At 38.2% G+C, this 19,259-nt stretch overlaps 1 protein-coding gene across 3 annotated transcripts in view; it reads right to left on the bottom strand.

The window, feature by feature from the left end:
• Positions 1–19,259, bottom strand: part of LOC125801375 (zinc finger protein 239-like) — a 309,264-nt gene that overhangs the window by 184,092 nt on the left and 105,913 nt on the right. For 2 of the 3 annotated variants that reach the window (XM_049477992.1, XM_049477991.1), the window contains one exon: positions 17,509–19,016. The exons of the other annotated variant lie outside the window; for it this stretch is intronic. In XM_049477992.1, coding sequence (XP_049333949.1) covers positions 17,950–18,897 — 948 coding nt within the window. In that variant the 5' untranslated portion in view covers positions 18,898–19,016 and the 3' untranslated portion in view covers positions 17,509–17,949. Of the gene's footprint in view, positions 1–17,508; positions 19,017–19,259 lie in introns of those variants that run through there. 3 annotated transcript variants of the gene reach the window in all.

Below are 19,259 nucleotides of genomic sequence, written 5' to 3'. Positions count from 1 at the left end.
ATGCTAATACTGGTGGACTGATCAACATGCCAATAAGCTGTTCCAATGCACTTTGGTGTACTTTTGTCCAGCTCACAGCCGTCTTGGAAGGCAGTTGTGGCCCCTTGGTCTTTTTCTGAGTCGACTGACTTGGTGTTGTGTCAGACTTGACTTGTAAGAGCTCGTATAAGGGTTTAGCAATACGGGCAAAATCTTGTACGTAACTGCGGTAATAACTGAGGAAGCCCAGCAACTTTCTAACCTCTCCCACAGTTCGTGGAGTCTTTCCCTCCAAGGCCCTTACAGCTTCGAGGTCTTTTGGGTCAATTCTCACCCCATCTGCAGACACGAGGCGACCTACATACCTCACTTCTTTGCGAAACAGCTCACACTTTTCTGGCCTCAATTTCACTCCATGTTGTTGCAGTGCTTTCAAGACATGGCGGACTCCTTCAACATGTTCTTCGAAGGTTTTGGCATAACACAGAATGTCATCCAAATACGGTATACAGCACTCGTCCCTGAGCGTGTCTAGCATCTCCTCCATGCTCCTCTGGAATGCGGCAGGGGCATTGGACAACCCGAACGGGACTCTAACCCATTCATATAACCCCCATGGCGTTATGAAGGCTGTTAGGTGTCTGGACCCCTCGGCCATAAAGCCTTGATGGTACGCCTTGCCTTGGTCCAGGATGCTAAACCAAGAGTGTCCACCCAAGGTGTCAATCAAGTCCCGAATTCTTGGCAGTGGATGTCTGTCTGGAACAGTCTTCTGGTTCAGTAGGCGGTAGTCTATGCAGAGTCGGAGTGAGCCATCTCTCTTCCGCACACACACCACGGGAGCTGAGTATGGTGATTTTGACTTCACTATCCAGCCTTTTGCTAAGAGATCATGTATATAATCTTTAACTTCTCGGAACAAAGGTTTTGGTATGGATGAATATGCTCGTTGCACAGGAATGTCATCTTTGAGAGTCAAGGTCATCTGCAAGCTGGGGATACACCCAATGTCATTGTCGTCTCTTGCAAATGCAGCGGACTCTTGATAGAGCATTTGTTTGACCACTTCTTGTTGTGCTTCACTCAAGTGGCTTACCTCTACTGGGGGATGCCATAGCGAGGACTGCACCTTTGGTTGGAAACCAGGAATGTGATCCTTCAGCTTGTGTAGCTCGGAGGAAGGCATGTCTGTCGCAACAATTTTCTTGACCGGCTGTATGCTACCAATGGCTACTTTGCGTGGCAGGGTGATGTTATGCTTCGTGTGATTTCCAACTGGCACTTTTACATAGGGAACTCCATCAGGTTGAACCTCTAGTAGGCCTGCTCCCACATCCAATTCCTCAACTGGTACGCTGTACTCGTCTGGCTCGAACAGTACCAAAGAATCAGACAGATGATGACCCACTGGAGCTCTACATTTCACCCACATGACCTGTCCGGCAGGAACAATCAGATCACGGTGACCATTTCTCACTCGTCCTTGCTGGATACACGTTTTCTTGGCCTGCACGAAGTTCACCACATTCTGGGCTTGATCACTTGGAACAGAGATAGCAGTACAAAGAAGACGAATTAAGGTTGGAATTAACTGTTCTGGCTTGCCTTGGATTAGCTCCTCAATGACATTGAATCCAAGTAGAGGTGTCTCTACCGGGTGGTGACTGACCAGAAATGGGACATTGATCGTCAGGGAGGGGTCTTCGTTCCCTGGTAAGTTTACAGCTATGACAACCCAGCCATCAAAAGGAATGAGATCGCCGCCGATTGCGTACACTTCTAGCTTCTCTTCACCCTCAATAAGCTCTGTTAAAGGACGGATAGGCAGATCAGGGAGGTATTTCTCCTTCCAAGCCCTATCAACTATGCTGACTTGTGCTCCGGTATCGACTAGTGCACTTACAGCTAGACCATTTAAGTTGCACTTGGTCAGAGCCTTTCTTCCTATTAGATCAACTAGCTTTGACGCTGGTGGACTTGGTTGCTTTCGTTCAGACGATTTCTTCGGTCTTTGACTCTTGGCGACAAACACTCTCTCCTCAGCCTTGCTTGTACCTCCAGTCCTGTCTCTCTGCTCACTTTTGCGAGACTGCTGTGGTTGAGTCGCTGTGTGTCTCGGTACGCTGACAGCCTGCTGCTTCACTCGCTTCATACAGCCCAGGGCCCTGTGACCATTTTCCCCACAAGAGAAGCAATGACTACAGTTTGGGAGATTTTGTTCGATGCATTTAGGACAGCCGTAGGCTCTCTCTCTCCTTGGAACAGGTGGAGCTTGACGGTTGGTGGAGCACTGGCACCTTCCTTCTGGTTCCACTGACTGGATGGGTTGCTTCATTGACTCAATAATCTTCGTGAGAGTGTCTATTTTCTCTTGGAGCTGTTGTATGGTGTCATTTTTACCTTTTCGCTCACTATTCTCTCTCTTTATGTTGTAGTCTGTCGTTGGCTCTCCCTCTAGCTGCGCACCGTGCACGTTGGTGTGACGGGGACGAAGGACTGGTCCAATTCTTCGCTGTCTCTCGTTCTCCTCACTTGTCACTTTCATGATGTGTTTCAGTATTGCCTCGTCTGAGACTGTTCTGTCTGTGAGTATAGGTTTCAGCTCTCTACGGATGTCATTATACCTAGGCCCTATACCTTGATAGACTGTGTGCAAGAACACATCTTGTATGGTGCTAGGGTGGTACCTCACGTCAGCTTCTGACTGTCTGGATGTGAACAAGACTCGCTGTTTGAGACTGATTAGGCGATAAAGAAACTGCTGTGGAGTTTCGTGTTCTCTCTGCTGGGTGCACATTAACTCCTGGAATAACTCAGTGCTGTTTCTCTCTCCTAAGTGTGACTGTAGAAAACCCTTAAGTTCACTCACTGTCATGTTATCGTTGTTCATGAGCATGTCCTTAAAAGTACCCGGTCTGATTATTCTAAGCAACCCCCGGACTATTTCTAGCTCACTGAAATCTTCTTTCAGCCCCTCATCTATCTGCTTGCAGATGCTGTTGTAGCTAATGTCAGCTGTATTGTCACCAATTTGTCCCCCTACAATTTTGAACTCTCTGCGTGGAAGGAAAGAAAGATCTGGAAAATTCCCTGGTCTCTTATTAAACTGCTGTTGTCCCTTATCTACCCGTTGACTAACCAGTGTTGGGCTAGAAACTGGAGCGGTTTGTGGTGCATTTACAGTTTGTGGTGTCAGCATGCCAATACACTGAAGAAGACGCTTACTTAACTCTTCAACCCCGGCAGGAACCCCTTGAACATCACTACCTGCGACTGCATTAGCACTACAGCCTGTGTTTGTCGGTTGTACAGCTAGTGAGGGTGTAGTGTTCATGTCTCCAGGCAAAGCTACATCATCTGGAGCAGTAGATGGCTTAAGAGGTGAAGTGTCAAGTGGTAGTGGAAAAGTTAAATTACAAGTAGGATCTACTAGATCTGTGTATGATGGTGACTCTGACATTGTTACTGCTGGCACAATGGGTACATCAACATTACATGCATGTCTCACAGTATCAATGGCATCCTTCAAAATCAACAGTTCTGTCATACCTTCGTCCTCAGATTCAAGCAAGTGCGTGCTGTACATGAACTTGTGAATGTGCTCAAAGTTTCCTTCTTGATCTCCCACCTGAAGCTCTGACAGGTCTCTACCTGACACTGTCCCAACACTCTGGGCGACCTGGAAAAGTGTCTCCGCCGGCAAGGTAAGTAGGCTCTTCCTGATATCCCATATCAGGCTCTTCCTCTCACTGCTGGCCATATTAACTTGTTCCACAGTCCCTCACACACAGTTGAACAGTTCAGATGACTCTTCTTCTCAAACACCAACACAGCAACGTCGACGCTCTCTCAGCTCCAGTGGTCAAGCACGAACAGCATCCTCTACAGCACATGCAGCAGCACCCTCTTGGCTCTGGATGTAGGTCATGAGTGGTCTTTTGACGATCCCACAGGCAGCAACATCAGTTCTCTCTTGGTCCCAGACATCAATGGATTAGAAGATTAGCGCTTCAACCACTAGGTGGCGCTAATCCCGGACGAGCCCCCAATAATCTGTTACACCCCCCAGGCGTGGGTGGGTAGTAGCAGTTATGCGACCCTGGGGTTAGCAGGGCCTGGATAGAATCTGGATGCAGGATACAGAGAAGACACGGTGAGACAGTGTTTTCAGTTTCAGGTCTCAGATTCATCTGTTTTCTTTATTCAACAACATACACAAACCAAATCACTTTAGTCTTTTTTTTTCCTCTTTCTTTAGCAGTTTCACGAACACATTGCATATTTCTGCACTCCTCATACAGATCACACAGAAGATACTTAACCTTCTTAATTACAGTACATCTCTAGGTACACATTACTGTTACCTTGATCAGCAAACCTCCTCAACACTGTTACTACAAAATACAAAAATATATATATATATGTATATAAGAATATATAAAAAATATTACTTTATATTAATATATTTATATACGCATACATATACCAATACTCACACATTCTACATTAACACCCTTCATTAAACAGTTATTAATTAACAGAATTCCATTAACTTGTACTAAGCACACTTTAACTCCATGTTAGTGCTTTTAATATCTCATTTTAAGTTGAGTTTTTTAAAACTTGTATCTGCTTAGAGTATTTTTAATTGACCAAAGTAATAAACGTGAACATAACTAAATAAAACAGGAATACTAATTAGAGAAATGTAAAACTGTAGCTTATTCAACTGTAATAAACCCAATGCTGTGGTTGGCAGAGGCTCTAGCTTCACCTAACAAAGCCAAACAGGCTCTTTAATAGAGAGTAGAATTAAACTGGACACTTTAGAAACACTTACTTCACCTACAGAGACTTAATTTAGTTTTATATATACATATTTTTAATTAACTCAATTATTTATGTGTTTTTAACATACACAATGCGTGTTACTGAGTAAAAATGGCTGGTGCCGCTTAATACAGGTGCGAAATGGCGGCAGCAAGGCGCGTAATTACTCCAATGAGTTAACTAGTGTTAGCGGGAAGAAAATAGAGAACAATAGCGTCGGCCAGGTGTATAATTAGCAGGCCGCGGTAGCTAATGCTAGCGTCAGAGTAATAGAAACAATAGCGTCGGCCAGGCGCAGAGTTAGCAGGCCGCGGTAGCTAATGCTAGCGTCAGAGTAATAGAAACAATAGCGTCGGCCAGGCGCAGAGTTAGCAGGCCGCGGTAGCTAATGCTATTAGAATTATACGAGAAAATAGCGACAAACGACAGAGCGGAGATAGTAAATACTACAGCGAAAACACACGAGAGATAGCGACGGACTGGAACACGGTTAAAGAGGGGGTATATCTCACGCCAGAGCGAGGGGAATAACAGCGGAGCGCCGGCTAGGCGCGGTTAGCGAGCGGCGGTGGCTAATGCTAACGGCGGAGAAATACAGCGAGAGCGCCGGCCAGGCGCGCAGTTAGTGGGCTGCGGGAGCTAACGCTGCCCGATGCTGAGCGTCCACCAACACACAGGACCATAGCGGCTCATATTACACACCGTAACACTTTCAAAGCATATACACACTCAAATAACCCTATTATAGTGCTTTAGAAACATGTATACTTGCACAGTTTCACATATTTTCCCACCTGGATGCAGGATACAGAGAAGACACGGTGAGACAGTGTTTTCAGTTTCAGGTCTCAGATTCATCTGAGAATAATCTACTGATGCCCACCTAAGCCTCTGTATAGCGCCCGCCCCCTAGCACTGCTCCCTCTACTGGACTGGATGATTCACAATACAATGCAATAAACCCATTTAAAGCAGAAAAGATTATATATACAGATGCAAATAATATTAATATATAACATATAAAACAAATAATCACTTAAATGTGACTACACTTTTAAGGGTGTCACACAGTTCCTAAACTAGACATGCAGGTGCTCAAGATGCTCTGTACAGTCCCTTTGTAAAACATGGTGATGAGGATGGGAGGTGGGAAATGTGCTTTCTTCAGTCTCCGCAGGAAGTAGAGGAGCTGCTGGGATTTCTTTGTTAGGGAGCTGGTGTTAAGGGACCAGTTAAGGTTCTCTGCAGTGTGAACACAGAGGAACACAGTATTCTTCACAATGTCCACTGCAGTGAATGTACTATAAACAAAATAAAATATATTATTACGAATACTAAAGGAACAATTTATTATTGTTGTTATTATTATGTAGACAAAAAATATATATATGAAACAATAATTAAATTAAATGGATTTTATTGAGATTTGACGTGAAGGACCAACACAAAGTATTACATAATTATGAAGTAGAATAAAAATTATATATGGTTTTAAAACTTTTGGTTAAATAAAAATCTGAAAAGTGTGACGTGAGTAGTATTCAACCCCCTTTACTCTGAAACCCTAAATAAAATTCAGTGCAATCAATTGCCTTCAGAATAAGTCATTAGAGTGTAGATGTGTGTAATTTAGTCTCAGTATAAATACACTTGTTCTGTGAAGTCCTCAGTGGTTTGTTAGAAAACACTAACGAACAAACAGCATCATGAAGACCAAGGAACTCACCAGACAGGTCAGAAATAAAGTTGTGGAGAAGTTTAAAGCAGGGTTAGGTTATAAAAACATATCCAAAGCTGTAAGCATCCCAAGGAGCACTGTTTTATCCATCATCCAAAAATTGATAATGTCCTGAGAGAGAGAGATGATGCAGAGAACAAAGTTTGGCAAAAAAAGCCACAGAGATACAAAATAATTCCTTTTAATAAAACTATACATACTGAGTGAAAACTATATTTTTTTTATATATAAAGAGATCTTTTAATCGACACTTCATAATGTCTTGTTCATATTGTTCTTGTTCATGTAATAAAACAAAAGTAGTGTACTATCAGGACTATAGGAAATTGACCTCTAATATCAGACAAATTTCTTTTTAATAATAATAAATTGACAAATCGAAATGTTTTGTTATTAAGTGAGTGACACATACAAGTGGTGTACTATCAGTAGTATATGACATTGAAATGTGATATCAGACAGATTTATCTTAATAGCAGTCTAAACATTGTGTAAAATTACATAAATGTTATAATTTAAAGGGCCTTTATTTTGAAATGACACATCAAAATGTTCTGATTTTAAGTGAGTGACACATACAAGTAGTGTGCTATCAGTACTATCTGAAATTGACCTGTGATATCAGACAGATTTTTTTTAATAACAGTCTAAACATTGTGTAAAATTACATAAATGTTACAATTTAAAGGGCTTTTATTTTAAAATGACACATCAAAATGTTCTGATTTTAAGTGAGTGACACATACAAGTAGTGTACTATCAGTACTATCTGAAATTGAACTGTGATATCAGACAGATTTTTTTTAATAACAGTCTAAACATTGTGTAAAATTACATAAATGTTACAATTTAAAGGGCTTTTATTTTAAAATGACACATCAAAATGTTCTGATTTTAAGTGAGTGACACATACAAGTAGTGTACTATCAGTACTATCTGAAATTGAACTGTGATATCAGACAGATTTTTTTTAATAACAGTCTAAACATTGTGTAAAATTACATAAATGTTACAATTTAAAGGGCTTTTATTTTAAAATGACACATCAAAATGTTCTGATTTTAAGTGAGTGACACATACAAGTAGTGTACTATCAGTACTATCTGAAATTGAACTGTGATATCAGACAGATTTTTTTTAATAACAGTCTAAACATTGTGTAAAATTACATAAATGTTACAATTTAAAGGGCTTTTATTTTAAAATGACACATCAAAATGTTCTGATATTAAGTGAGTGACACATACAAGTAGTGTACTATCAGGACTATCTGAAATTGAACTGTGATATCAGACAGATTTTTTTTAATAACAGTCTAAACATTGTGTAAAATTACATAAATGTTACAATTTAAAGGGCTTTTATTTTAAAATGACACATCAAAATGTTCTGATATTAAGTGAGTGAAACATACAAGTAGTGTACTATCAGGACTATCTGAAATTGAACTGTGATATCAGACAGATTTTTTTTAATAACAGTCTAAACATTGTGTATAATTACATAAATGTTACAATTTAAAGGGCTTTTATTTTAAAATGACACATCAAAATGTTCTGATATTAAGTGAGTGAAACATACAAGTAGTGTACTATCAGGACTATCTGAAATTGAACTGTGATATCAGACAGATTTTTTTTAATAACAGTCTAAACATTGTGTAAAATTACATAAATGTTACAATTTAAAGGGCTTTTATTTTAAAATGACACATCAAAATGTTCTGATATTAATTGAGTGAAACATACAAGTAGTGTACTATCAGTACTATCTGAAATTGAACTGTGATATCAGACAGATTTTTTTTAATAACAGTCTAAACATTGTGTAAAATTACATAAATGTTACAATTTAAAGGGCTTTTATTTTAAAATGACACATCAAAATGTTCTGATATTAAGTGAGTGACACATACAAGTAGTGTACTATCAGGACTATCTGAAATTGAACTGTGATATCAGACAGATTTTTTTTAATAACAGTCTAAACATTGTGTATAATTACATAAATGTTACAATTTAAAGGGCTTTTATTTTAAAATGACACATCAAAATGTTCTGATATTAATTGAGTGAAACATACAAGTAGTGTACTATCAGGACTATCTGAAATTGAACTGTGATATCAGACAGATTTTTTTTAATAACAGTCTAAACATTGTGTAAAATTACATAAATGTTACAATTTAAAGGGCTTTTATTTTAAAATGACACATCAAAATGTTCTGATATTAAGTGAGTGACACATACAAGTAGTGTACTATCAGGACTATCTGAAATTGAACTGTGATATCAGACAGATTTTTTTTAATAACAGTCTAAACATTGTGTAAAATTACATAAATGTTACAATTTAAAGGGCTTTTATTTTAAAATGACACATCAAAATGTTCTGATATTAAGTGAGTGAAACATACAAGTAGTGTACTATCAGGAATATATGAAATTGAACTGTGATATCAGACAGATTTTTTTTAATAACAGTCTAAACATTGTGTTGAAACAAAATATTGTTACAATTTAAAGGGCTTTTATTTTAAAATGACACATCAAAATGTTCTGATATTAAGTGAGTGACACATACAAGTAGTGTACTATCAGGACTATCTGAAATTGAACTGTGATATCAGACAGATTTTTTTTAATAACAGTCTAAACATTGTGTAAAATTACATAAATGTTACAATTTAAAGGGCTTTTATTTTAAAATGACACATCAAAATGTTCTGATATTAAGTGAGTGACACATACAAGTAGTGTACTATCAGGGCTATATAAAATTGAGCTGTGATATCAGACAGATTTCTTTTAATAACAGTCTAAACATTGTGTAAAATTACATAAATGTTACAATTTAAGTGGCCCTTATTTTGAAATGACACATCAAAATGTTCTGATATTAAGTGAGTGACAAATACACGTGGTGTACTATCAGGACTATATGAAATTGACCTGTGACGTCAGACAGATTCCTTTTAATAACAGTCTAAACATTGTGTTAAAATAAAATATTGTAATAATTTAAAGGGCCTTTATTTTGAAATGACACATTATAATGCCCTGTTATTAAGTGAGTGACACATATAAGTATTATTATTAGTATTATTATTAGTATTAGTATTATTAGTAGTAGTAGTATTATTAAAATAACATATTTTTTTATAATTTACAGGGCTTTTATTTTGTGTACTACCAGGACTACATGAAATTGACATGTGATATCAGACATAACATGTGAAATCATGTGGATTCCTTTTAATACCACTCCACAGCATAATGATATTAAGGGGGGGGGGCTTTTATTTTGAAATGTGTTCCTTCTCACGCTTGCCGCAATGTTTAGTGTATGCGCGCTCTGAGAAACAGCGTGGGGGCTAGTTTGACCAAGCGTTTTGCAGTGGGGGCTGGCTTGACCGCAGTACCCAGCCGGTATGCAGTGGCTCTCTCCATTGAAGTGAATAGGATGCGATGTGCTGTTGAAGATACATCAGCAATGTTATTTTATTCTTTATTCTGTTTATTGTTTATGTAAAAACTGGGTTTGCAACATTGAATATTAATCAAGCAATCGGTTATTTACACTGGAGGAGGACCCTCATTTACTGTGCCGCTGAACATTTACAGTTTAAAAGGGATTAAAAATATTATAAATAAAATTAGAAAAATTAGAAATAAAAACTGACATTTACTATAGACGGAAAAAATATAAAGATAAAAAAGGGAAAATAAAAAACTTTAAAAAGATAATAAAAATTAATACATCAAAAATAAAAATATATATCTTATGAAAAAAATTATTTGATCAATAAAAATAATAAAAATATTTAAAATGAATTCAAAAATAATTAATATAAAATAAAAATTCATTTAAAACAAAATCAAAGGCTTTCTAATAGTGCGCAGAATAATATCAGTTTCAGTTAGTTTCGGTTTCAAATAATTGAAACAGCTCACCAAAACCTCAACCTATCCTTTATATTTGACAATATTTGATTAACTTTACAGGTCCTCACTCATCTTAATTAATTTAACTAAACTGAGTTGTTATATTATTTGAAGCCTCGCGCTGAATTCAGCTCGGCGATGCGAGAGAGAGAGAGCGGCGTATTTTGCCTGATTTCTCTTGATTGAATATGAGTAAATATTCAAATTTAATACCATACCTTTTGCTACACTTTATAGGACTTTATTTATTAAAAGTTTTTTTTAATCGCAGTGCCATGCAAGCTTTCAAGCTCGTTCTGCGTGACTGCAGCATTTTAAAGCGCAGGAGAGATTTTAGTCAATTAATTAATATATACATTTTTTAAATAAATTTGCCCTGGGGATAAGAAATGAACGCTAACATATAGCTTTATATTGCTGTGTATTTCAAATGTTTTTTAAGGTTTATATTCTTGACATGCAGCACCAGATGACAGGGTGATGCTTTATTTTTTAGATATGAAAAAAAAAATTAAAAGTGACTTTCAGTTACATAATAGCAAAGTGAAATGTGACATAAATGACATAAATAAAGTTATGTCCAGTTCAAAGTTCTTTTCTCTTTTAATTTTTCATTTCAAAAACTCCAGCTATTGAGTAAGAATAAGCATCTGTTAAAATTCTGGACAGCAGAATGCCTGTGTCTGCTCTATTAAGCTTAGTCTGTGTACTAAGCATAAATATAAATCCTTGTAACTGTTTGATCCAGGTGTTAAACTGTTGTATTAATACCATTTTAACGTTTTTCGTTTCTATGTTTTGAAATTCGTTAGATTATATTTTTGTCAACATTTTGGGTTAATTTTCGTTTGTTATTTTTCTAATAATAATAGAAATTATATAATTAATTTATATATATAATTAATTTATGCACTCATTAATATGCCATACCACATGTCTGTCTTTGTTAAAGAGCATAATATAAAGTATTTCAGCATGAAAGCACGTATTTGTAATGTGTCACAGCGTCCTGAATCATTACTACATCTCTGCTGTTTGTAACAACACGTCTGGCAATTGGCCCGCGGGCCGCGAGTGTGAGACCCAGGGGCGCAGATGGACATTTTGAACTGGGGGGGGACCAAGCTGTAAAATTATATATATATATATATATATATGCTGCAATAAACTTTAGAATAATCACTTTTCTGATCAACACTAGCCATACTGAAACTGTTATTGGTCTGGTATGTCAATATGTCCCCAGTGCCATCTGCGCGCATTCTTACACCATGATGCCAAATCACTGACATCCTACTATTCCATATCACATTGTTTGGTTTTTGAAAAAACGCTGTCATTGTTTTTTGTTTCTTCATTGCTACAGCCTAGGCAAGACCAGGAAGACAATGTTAACATTTTACATCTTATGATTTCAGTTAACAGCGACTGCTTACTAAAATAACATCATAATAACATCATACATAAAATCAATGGAGAGAGCCGCTGCATGCCTTGGTGCATGCCGGGTTGCGTTGCGTTTAACGCAGCTCCGCCTCGGTACGCGTCCACTGGCACTTAAGCCCCGACGCATCCCATTCATTTCAATGGAGAGAGCCGCCGCATGCCGCGGTGCATACTGGGTTGCGTTGCGTTGAGCGCAGCCCCCCCCCCCCTCCGGCAGGAAAGTTGAACAGATCTCAACTTTATTCAAATGAATCCGGCCGCCGCGCTGCGTCCAGCCAATCAGGGAACAGCAGGCTGCCACACCACACACAGACGAGCCTCACACACACAGAACAGGCGCCTTTTAAACACAGAAGAGAGGCTTAAAATGGCGGAATATGGATTTATACAACTATAGATCACAGTGAAGTTGACTAAAAAGGTAAAATAATAAACTTATGATTGACTACATCTGTTGCTTCATTTGAATTCAAAAACGTTACGGACACGCCCACACGCGGCGAGCCAAGAGATCCGGCACAGCGACCTGCGTTTAAGAAAAGTGCCAGTGGACACGTACCGTCCGGCTCAACTTTATTCAAATAAATCCGGCCACCGCACTGTGTCCAGTCCAGCCAATGAGGGAAGAGCAGGCTGCGTCTTCACACACACACAAGCCTCTTACACACACACACACAGAACAGGCGCCTTTCAACCACAGAAGAGAAGCTGAAAGCGGCAGAATATGGATTTATAGAGCTATAGGTTACAGTGAGGTTGGTAAAAAAATAAAAATATTAAACTTATGACTGTCTACTTCTGTTGCTTCATTTTAATTCCAAAACGAGCAAGGAGATCCAGCGTTGAAAAAAAGTGCCAGTGGACACGTACCGTAAGGAGCTGGTAACTGCCTGTGTCTGTAGTCTACAGGCAGTTACCAGCTCCTTAGAAACCCGGACTTGAGAAGGTGCGTTAAATTTACATTGGAACTGGAACACGGAGCTCCGAACAATGTAACCTCTGAACTGAACGCTTCCTAGTTTAAAAACGAGGGCATTGTGGAACACAGAATTCCACAAACGTACAGTTAATTAAATTAAAACCCCAACGTTTATGCTTGTAGATGGTAGATTTCGGATGAGGTCACTATAATCATCTGCGCCCATAGTGAGACCCCTGCTCTGTAGTGTTTATGCGTCTCATTTTGACCCTGTGGCTATAAAGACTTCCTAAAATCAAACTTGGGTAAAGGGAGGAACTAGAAGAGTTTGTGACACAGAGAGGAAAAAAGGAGGAGAAAAATTGGAGCGAGCCAGAGCTCAGGGTAAAAACTGGCATACATTTATTTTTATGCAAACTAAGATCCAAAACTGAGTGACTGTAGACAGGTGTTTCAGTTTCATTGTCCAACCCCGGTATGTCCCAAATGTGTCTATAAACTGGGTATAGGATATATATGATATCTCAATAAATTTTATAAAACATATTTTCTTTTTTTTTGTTTTCAGGTCAGAAAGTCCTTTTGTAACGTTTGTAATAATACTTTTTATTATTTTAAGCAATGTCTTTTTTTCCACAGATCTTTCAGACACATCCCATGTAAAAATGTCCCCAGAACTCGTCAAGCTAGTCATACGGTTAGCTTATTAGAATAGGCAGCAGTGACTTCATTTAACTCACAATAGAAAAAAGGGCAATTCTGTTTATATTCTTTTTCCTAAAGTTCATATTAATACTTGTAAAGGGTTAATCATTTAGTGGGTGTTAACATATGAACAGCTCAGGCATGAGGGATTGTGGTAGCTGCCTACCGTTTCATACACAGCCAGTCTATCTCTGCTCTCTCCTACTGGTATGCAGATTAGCTAAGTGTCAAACAGTCAGGTTGTTACCGTCATTTAATGGTCCATATTATGTCAATTTACATTTGAGATTTGTAGGTATAAACATACACATATTCACATACATATTTTTTCACAGTTTATTTTTTCACCTGCATATCCGATTAGCCTAAATTTTACCCTGTATATTTAATTCCCAGCGCCAGAGAGCTTTATTTTCGTGATAAATATTTCTTAAAACTGCATTGACACTAATGTGGTGACGTGTTCGTGTGTGTTGTGTTGGTACATGTAGATCAGGTGCAGCAGTGCTGCTGGGGTTTTTAAACACAGGGTTCAAACACCTTTTACAAGGTAAAATTCAAGCACTTTTCAAGCACTTTCAAGGCCCATTTTCAAGTTTTTTTCAGCACCTTTGAGCAAAGTGGTAAATTAATGATAACGGTGATATCTCAAAACTGCGATTCAGCAATAATCAATATATTGCAAAACTATCCTCCACACTTCACAGCGACTGAGCTACTGAGAAAAAAAACACTTCTATGTAAGTAAATAGCAGGAGTTATGGATTTATTGGTGTCAGTTTCACACAAGTTAAATACCAATGTTCTCAAAATACTGAGTATCTCAACATAATGTGTATCCAATAAATTTCGTTCCACTTCACGATTGAAAGATTATTGATCTACTGTTCGAATTATGATGTATCTGGCATGATACGTCATAAAGAAGAAAAGGAGATCCAGTCCAAAATTGTAGTTCCGTCAGATTTTATTCAAAGAATCTTCTGAGCAAAACAGTTTTTTTGGATACATCAAAAATTGAGTAAAAAGATTATTGAAAAATGAATTGAAATAAAAAGGTGAAAATAAGAGCAAAACCCCAAAGGTGAGAAAAGTTGGGGTTTCCAGAGTTCTCGGCTGTGTGACCAGGACCTGTGGCTCTGTAGTCCCTCTCGGGAGAAGCTCTCCCGCCCAACTCTACTCTTCTTCCTAGACAGTGTCTAATAAAAACAGGCATTCGCCTGGCCTCAGTCTAATGGTGTGTGAGGAGGCTCCTCACACCCCCCGGATCCTGATACTGATAAGCAGTTATTCATCCTGTACGTCAGCCGAGATCTCGGTCACCCCAACCTTATCAGACTATAGATTACATGTACAGAAACTCATGGTTCCGCTGGAAAAAATCAATCATGCTAAGTTGCAAGAAAAACGGCCTTGCTTTGAGCACAAGGACACAATATACATACATTCTAAGTCACAATGTGAATCATCATGAATCGTGCTAAATGCTTGAATAACATACTGATTAAGTGAAATGCTGATTTAGTTACACACAGAAGGCAAAACTCCTCTGTATTCTTACACACTTGTTAATTCTTCACAAAAAACAAACAAAAAAATCATATATTTATATTTGAAGCCCAAAATGTGGCAAAAGTTTGAAAAGTTCAAGGGGGGGCCGAATACTTTTGCAAGGCACTGTATATAGTGGTTGCTTGAATGTATGTTTGGCTGTGTACAAAAGCTTTTGGCTAAATGCTTAAGTTGAAAGAATAGATAAGATTGCAGATCTTGCAATATAAAAGCCTTTTATTGAATCACATAGATATGAATATGAGTAAATACATAAGGTGATGTAAAACAACGATAATAGCTGGTACTGGATAAAACAATCAATAAAGTAAATGGATTAGATATTTTTAGTACCTTTAGAGATATAAAAAAAAACCTTTAGCAAAACGATACCAAATAAGGAAAAGATAACAGAGTATATAACTTTAGCAACACAACACAACCAAATATCCCTGTAGATTAACTTGCAGATTTTTAATCAGACTGACTGAACCATAGACCAATGAGAAAACCAGTAGAGCAGGGGTGTCAAACTCATTTTGGCCGAGGGCCACATTGGCATATTGGCTGTCCACTGAGGGCCAGATGTAACTTATAAATGTAATAAAATTTAACCAAATGTAATATAAAATGAATGTAATTACTCCTTAATGTTAAATAACTCTCAATATACTATTTATTCAATCAAATATTACAGTTGCATGGAAAAAAAGTTTGCTTGTTGCTCTATTAACATAAATCCTTTTAATTTGTCATGTTATGAAATCCAAAAACTCCATCAATCAAGAACCAAACTAGTCAAGTGAATAGAAATGACATTAAATACAAGTTATATTAACTTTGATCAAAACGTTTGATACTGAAATAAGGCTTAATAAATATAAAATCAAAAATTGTGAGCTGTTAAGAACATGTGATAGATTTAGCATTTCCTCAGATTTAGCAGTTCCTCATCCAACCACTCGTCGGAGCTGCAGCAGCAGCAGCAGCACAAGCCCGCAGTCTTTACTCAGTCAGAGCTACAGCCCAGCCACGGGCTACAGGGCTCAGCTCAGCCAGTCTGGAGCGTTTTTAAAATTTTTAAGTTCTTCCGTGTATGAAATAAAATAACCCCACTAAACAGATAATACAGCTCTCTATAGTTCATATTTCAGCCCAAGCAGCTAACAGCAGCAGTTTAGAGCAGCCGTCACGGAGTCACTGCTGGGATTACATTATAAACAGGTCAGTTAGCGCGCTGCTAACCTCAGGATGTTTATAACTACGGAGTTTAGTGAACACACCACGGCTGCAAGGTTAGACTGTTGAAGGCTACTGAAGACTAATTAAAGGCTATTGGAGGTTATTGAAAGGGTTATTGGGGGCAGAAATCAGTACAGGCTGGTTAGATAAGTGATTCACGTCTTCGTCCTTTGCTGTGGTGAAACTGCGACTAGCGCTGTCACAGTGATGTTTATTAATGTCATTAAAACAGATTGTCAGCTATTGTCTTATTAATATTTACACAGAGCTTATATCTCTCCTAAAAAGCGTTTATTTTGGTCAGTAACACAAAAGGCATACCGGTCTTTCGCCTTGAAGCACAGCCGTCCGTCTGCATCAGCTTCTCTTTTTCTGGACATTATGGGATAAACGTTTGTATGTCTCAATTCCACCCGCGAAGTTACGCCTTCCCTCCGGCAGGGTTTCCACATCAATGACTACACTGCCGTGTAGTGGCAGTAAGCCGTAACTTCGCGGGTAATACAGTCGACAAGCATTGTGGGAAATGTAGTTTTTGGTCAAAGAACGCTTCTGACCTATTTATTATAGACACTAAGATCTTACAAGCTCTCGCTTGGATGTGGCCACATTTGGCCCGCGGGCCTTGTGTTTGACACATGTGCAGTAGAGGGAATCAAGGATCCTGCAGTCTTACTGCTGCATAGCCTGCTGAGTGTTGCTTTCAGTATGGAAACTACAGCTAGACCGTTTTTTTTGTTTGTTTTTTTTTAACTCTGAAAAGGGTTTTGTTGGCCTTTTGTTGCAAGCTAAGAATATTCTCTACTCCTAAGAATACTCTACTCCTTTAAACTACGACATCTAAATTTTAAAAGACTAAGTAATGCTAATCTAACATCTGGAGCAAACACTGGCAGTGCCCTCGCTCCAACTACAAACTACAAACGTGGAGTGGAGGAAAAAATAAAGAAAGTTTTTATATGTAAACAATTGAGAATGTGTTAAGGCTGTAAATGACATAAGTTGACCAAATGATCATTTCCTACTTATGGCAAAGCATATTCAATTTTTAAACCTAAAAATGTCCCAGAATGATAAAATCCTCACTTTTGTTTATTATTAGTTCTAAAGCTAATGCTGAGATTTAATATACGATTTTACTCTGAGCTAGCATCATCGCTTTACTATTTATTCAGCATATCACTGAAAAAATTGTAAAAATGTATGTTCCTAGTTTATGCTGTTAGTGGTACCATTTATGATTCTGTGTGTAAAAACGTCTTAAAACACAACACTAAGTGTTGAAGAGCTCTGCAGGCATTAACTAATGTAGGTATACAAACAAACATAAAAACACAGCATGAAATTCAGTAAACATCATCTCTGGATAAGATTCATTTTTCTGAACCTGTAAAAAGCCATGTTTAAATGAAGTTCTTGTAACAGAGTGAAGATTTTGTGCAGGATGAGGTGTTTTTGGCTGTCTGAAAGATTTAAGGTTTGCATTTTTTATGGCAGAGGAACAGATTTGGGATACTTTTCTATCTCTTGTGAATGCACTGATGTAATATAAGTTCACTCTGTAAAGTAAAACTCTTCCCACAGTCTGAGCAGTATTACGGTTTCTCTACTGTGTGAATGCGCTGGTGTATTTTGAGATTACTCTGTTGAGTAAAACTCTTCCCACAGTCTGAACAGTGATACGGTTTCTCTCCTGTGTGAATGCGCTGGTGTATTTTGAGTTCACTCTGTGTAGTAAAACTCTTCCCACAGTCTGAACAGTGATACGGTTTCTCTCCTGTGTGAATGCGCTGATGCAGTTTGAGATTACTCTGTTTAGTAAAACTCTTTCCACAGTCTGAGCAGTGATACGGTTTCTCTCCTGTGTGAATGCGCTGGTGATTTTTGAGAGTACTCTGTTCAGTAAAACTCTTCCCACAGTCGAAACAGTAATACGGTTTCTCTCCTGTGTGAATGCGCTGGTGTATTTTGAGATTACTCTGTTTAGTAAAACTCTTCCCACAGTCTGAGCAGTGATACGGTTTCTCTCCTGTGTGAATGCGCTGGTGTATTTTGAGATTACTCTGTTGAGTAAAACTCTTCCCACAGTCGAAACAGTAATACGGTTTTTCTCCTGTGTGAATGCGCTGATGCAGTTTGAGGTTACTCTGTTTAGTAAAACTCTTTCCACAGTCTGAGCAGTGATGTGGTTTCTCTCCTGTGTGAATGCGCTGGTGTTTTTTGAGACTACTCTGTTGAGTAAAACTCTTCCCACAATCGGAGCAGTAATACGGTTTCTCTCCTGTGTGAATGCGCTGGTGTATTTTGAGACTACTCTGTTCAGTAAAACTCTTCCCACAGTATGAGCAGTGATACGGTTTCTCTCCTGTGTGAATGCGCTGGTGTTTTTTGAGATGACTGTGATGATTAAAACTCTTCCCACAGTCTGAGCAGTGATGTGGTTTCTCTCCTGTGTGAATGCGCTGGTGTTTTTTGAGAGTACTCTGTTTAGTAAAACTCTTGACAGAGTGCTGATGTTTCTCCATGTTGGGACTTGGCTCCATCTGTCTGTGAAATGTAGCAAACAATTTCTGCGTTTTCAGGAGATTCTTCTGGACGGCTTGTGCTTCACCTCTTTCAGCAGTTTAACACTGTTCTTTATTAAATATCCTGGTTGTTTATTCTGGAAAAACAAAGAAAACATTTTTTGTGTTTTAAAATAAAAGCAGGGCAATTAACCAAAAATAACTACCTACATTAGTTACACTATATGGAGAAAAATACTGGGACATCTTCATACTACAATAAAGGCTTCAGTACTTTTATCCCATTATAAATTCACAGACATTGTAATATGTAGTTGTATCTTGACTGTCAGCAGGCTGCAGCTGCAAAATGTATGTAGCAGAAACACTGCTGCTGTCCA

This window comes from Astyanax mexicanus, chromosome 4 (assembly GCF_023375975.1).
Source record: "Astyanax mexicanus isolate ESR-SI-001 chromosome 4, AstMex3_surface, whole genome shotgun sequence".
Classification (NCBI taxonomy): domain Eukaryota; kingdom Metazoa; phylum Chordata; class Actinopteri; order Characiformes; family Acestrorhamphidae; genus Astyanax; species Astyanax mexicanus.
This window is presented reverse-complemented; position numbering and strand designations above follow the sequence as displayed.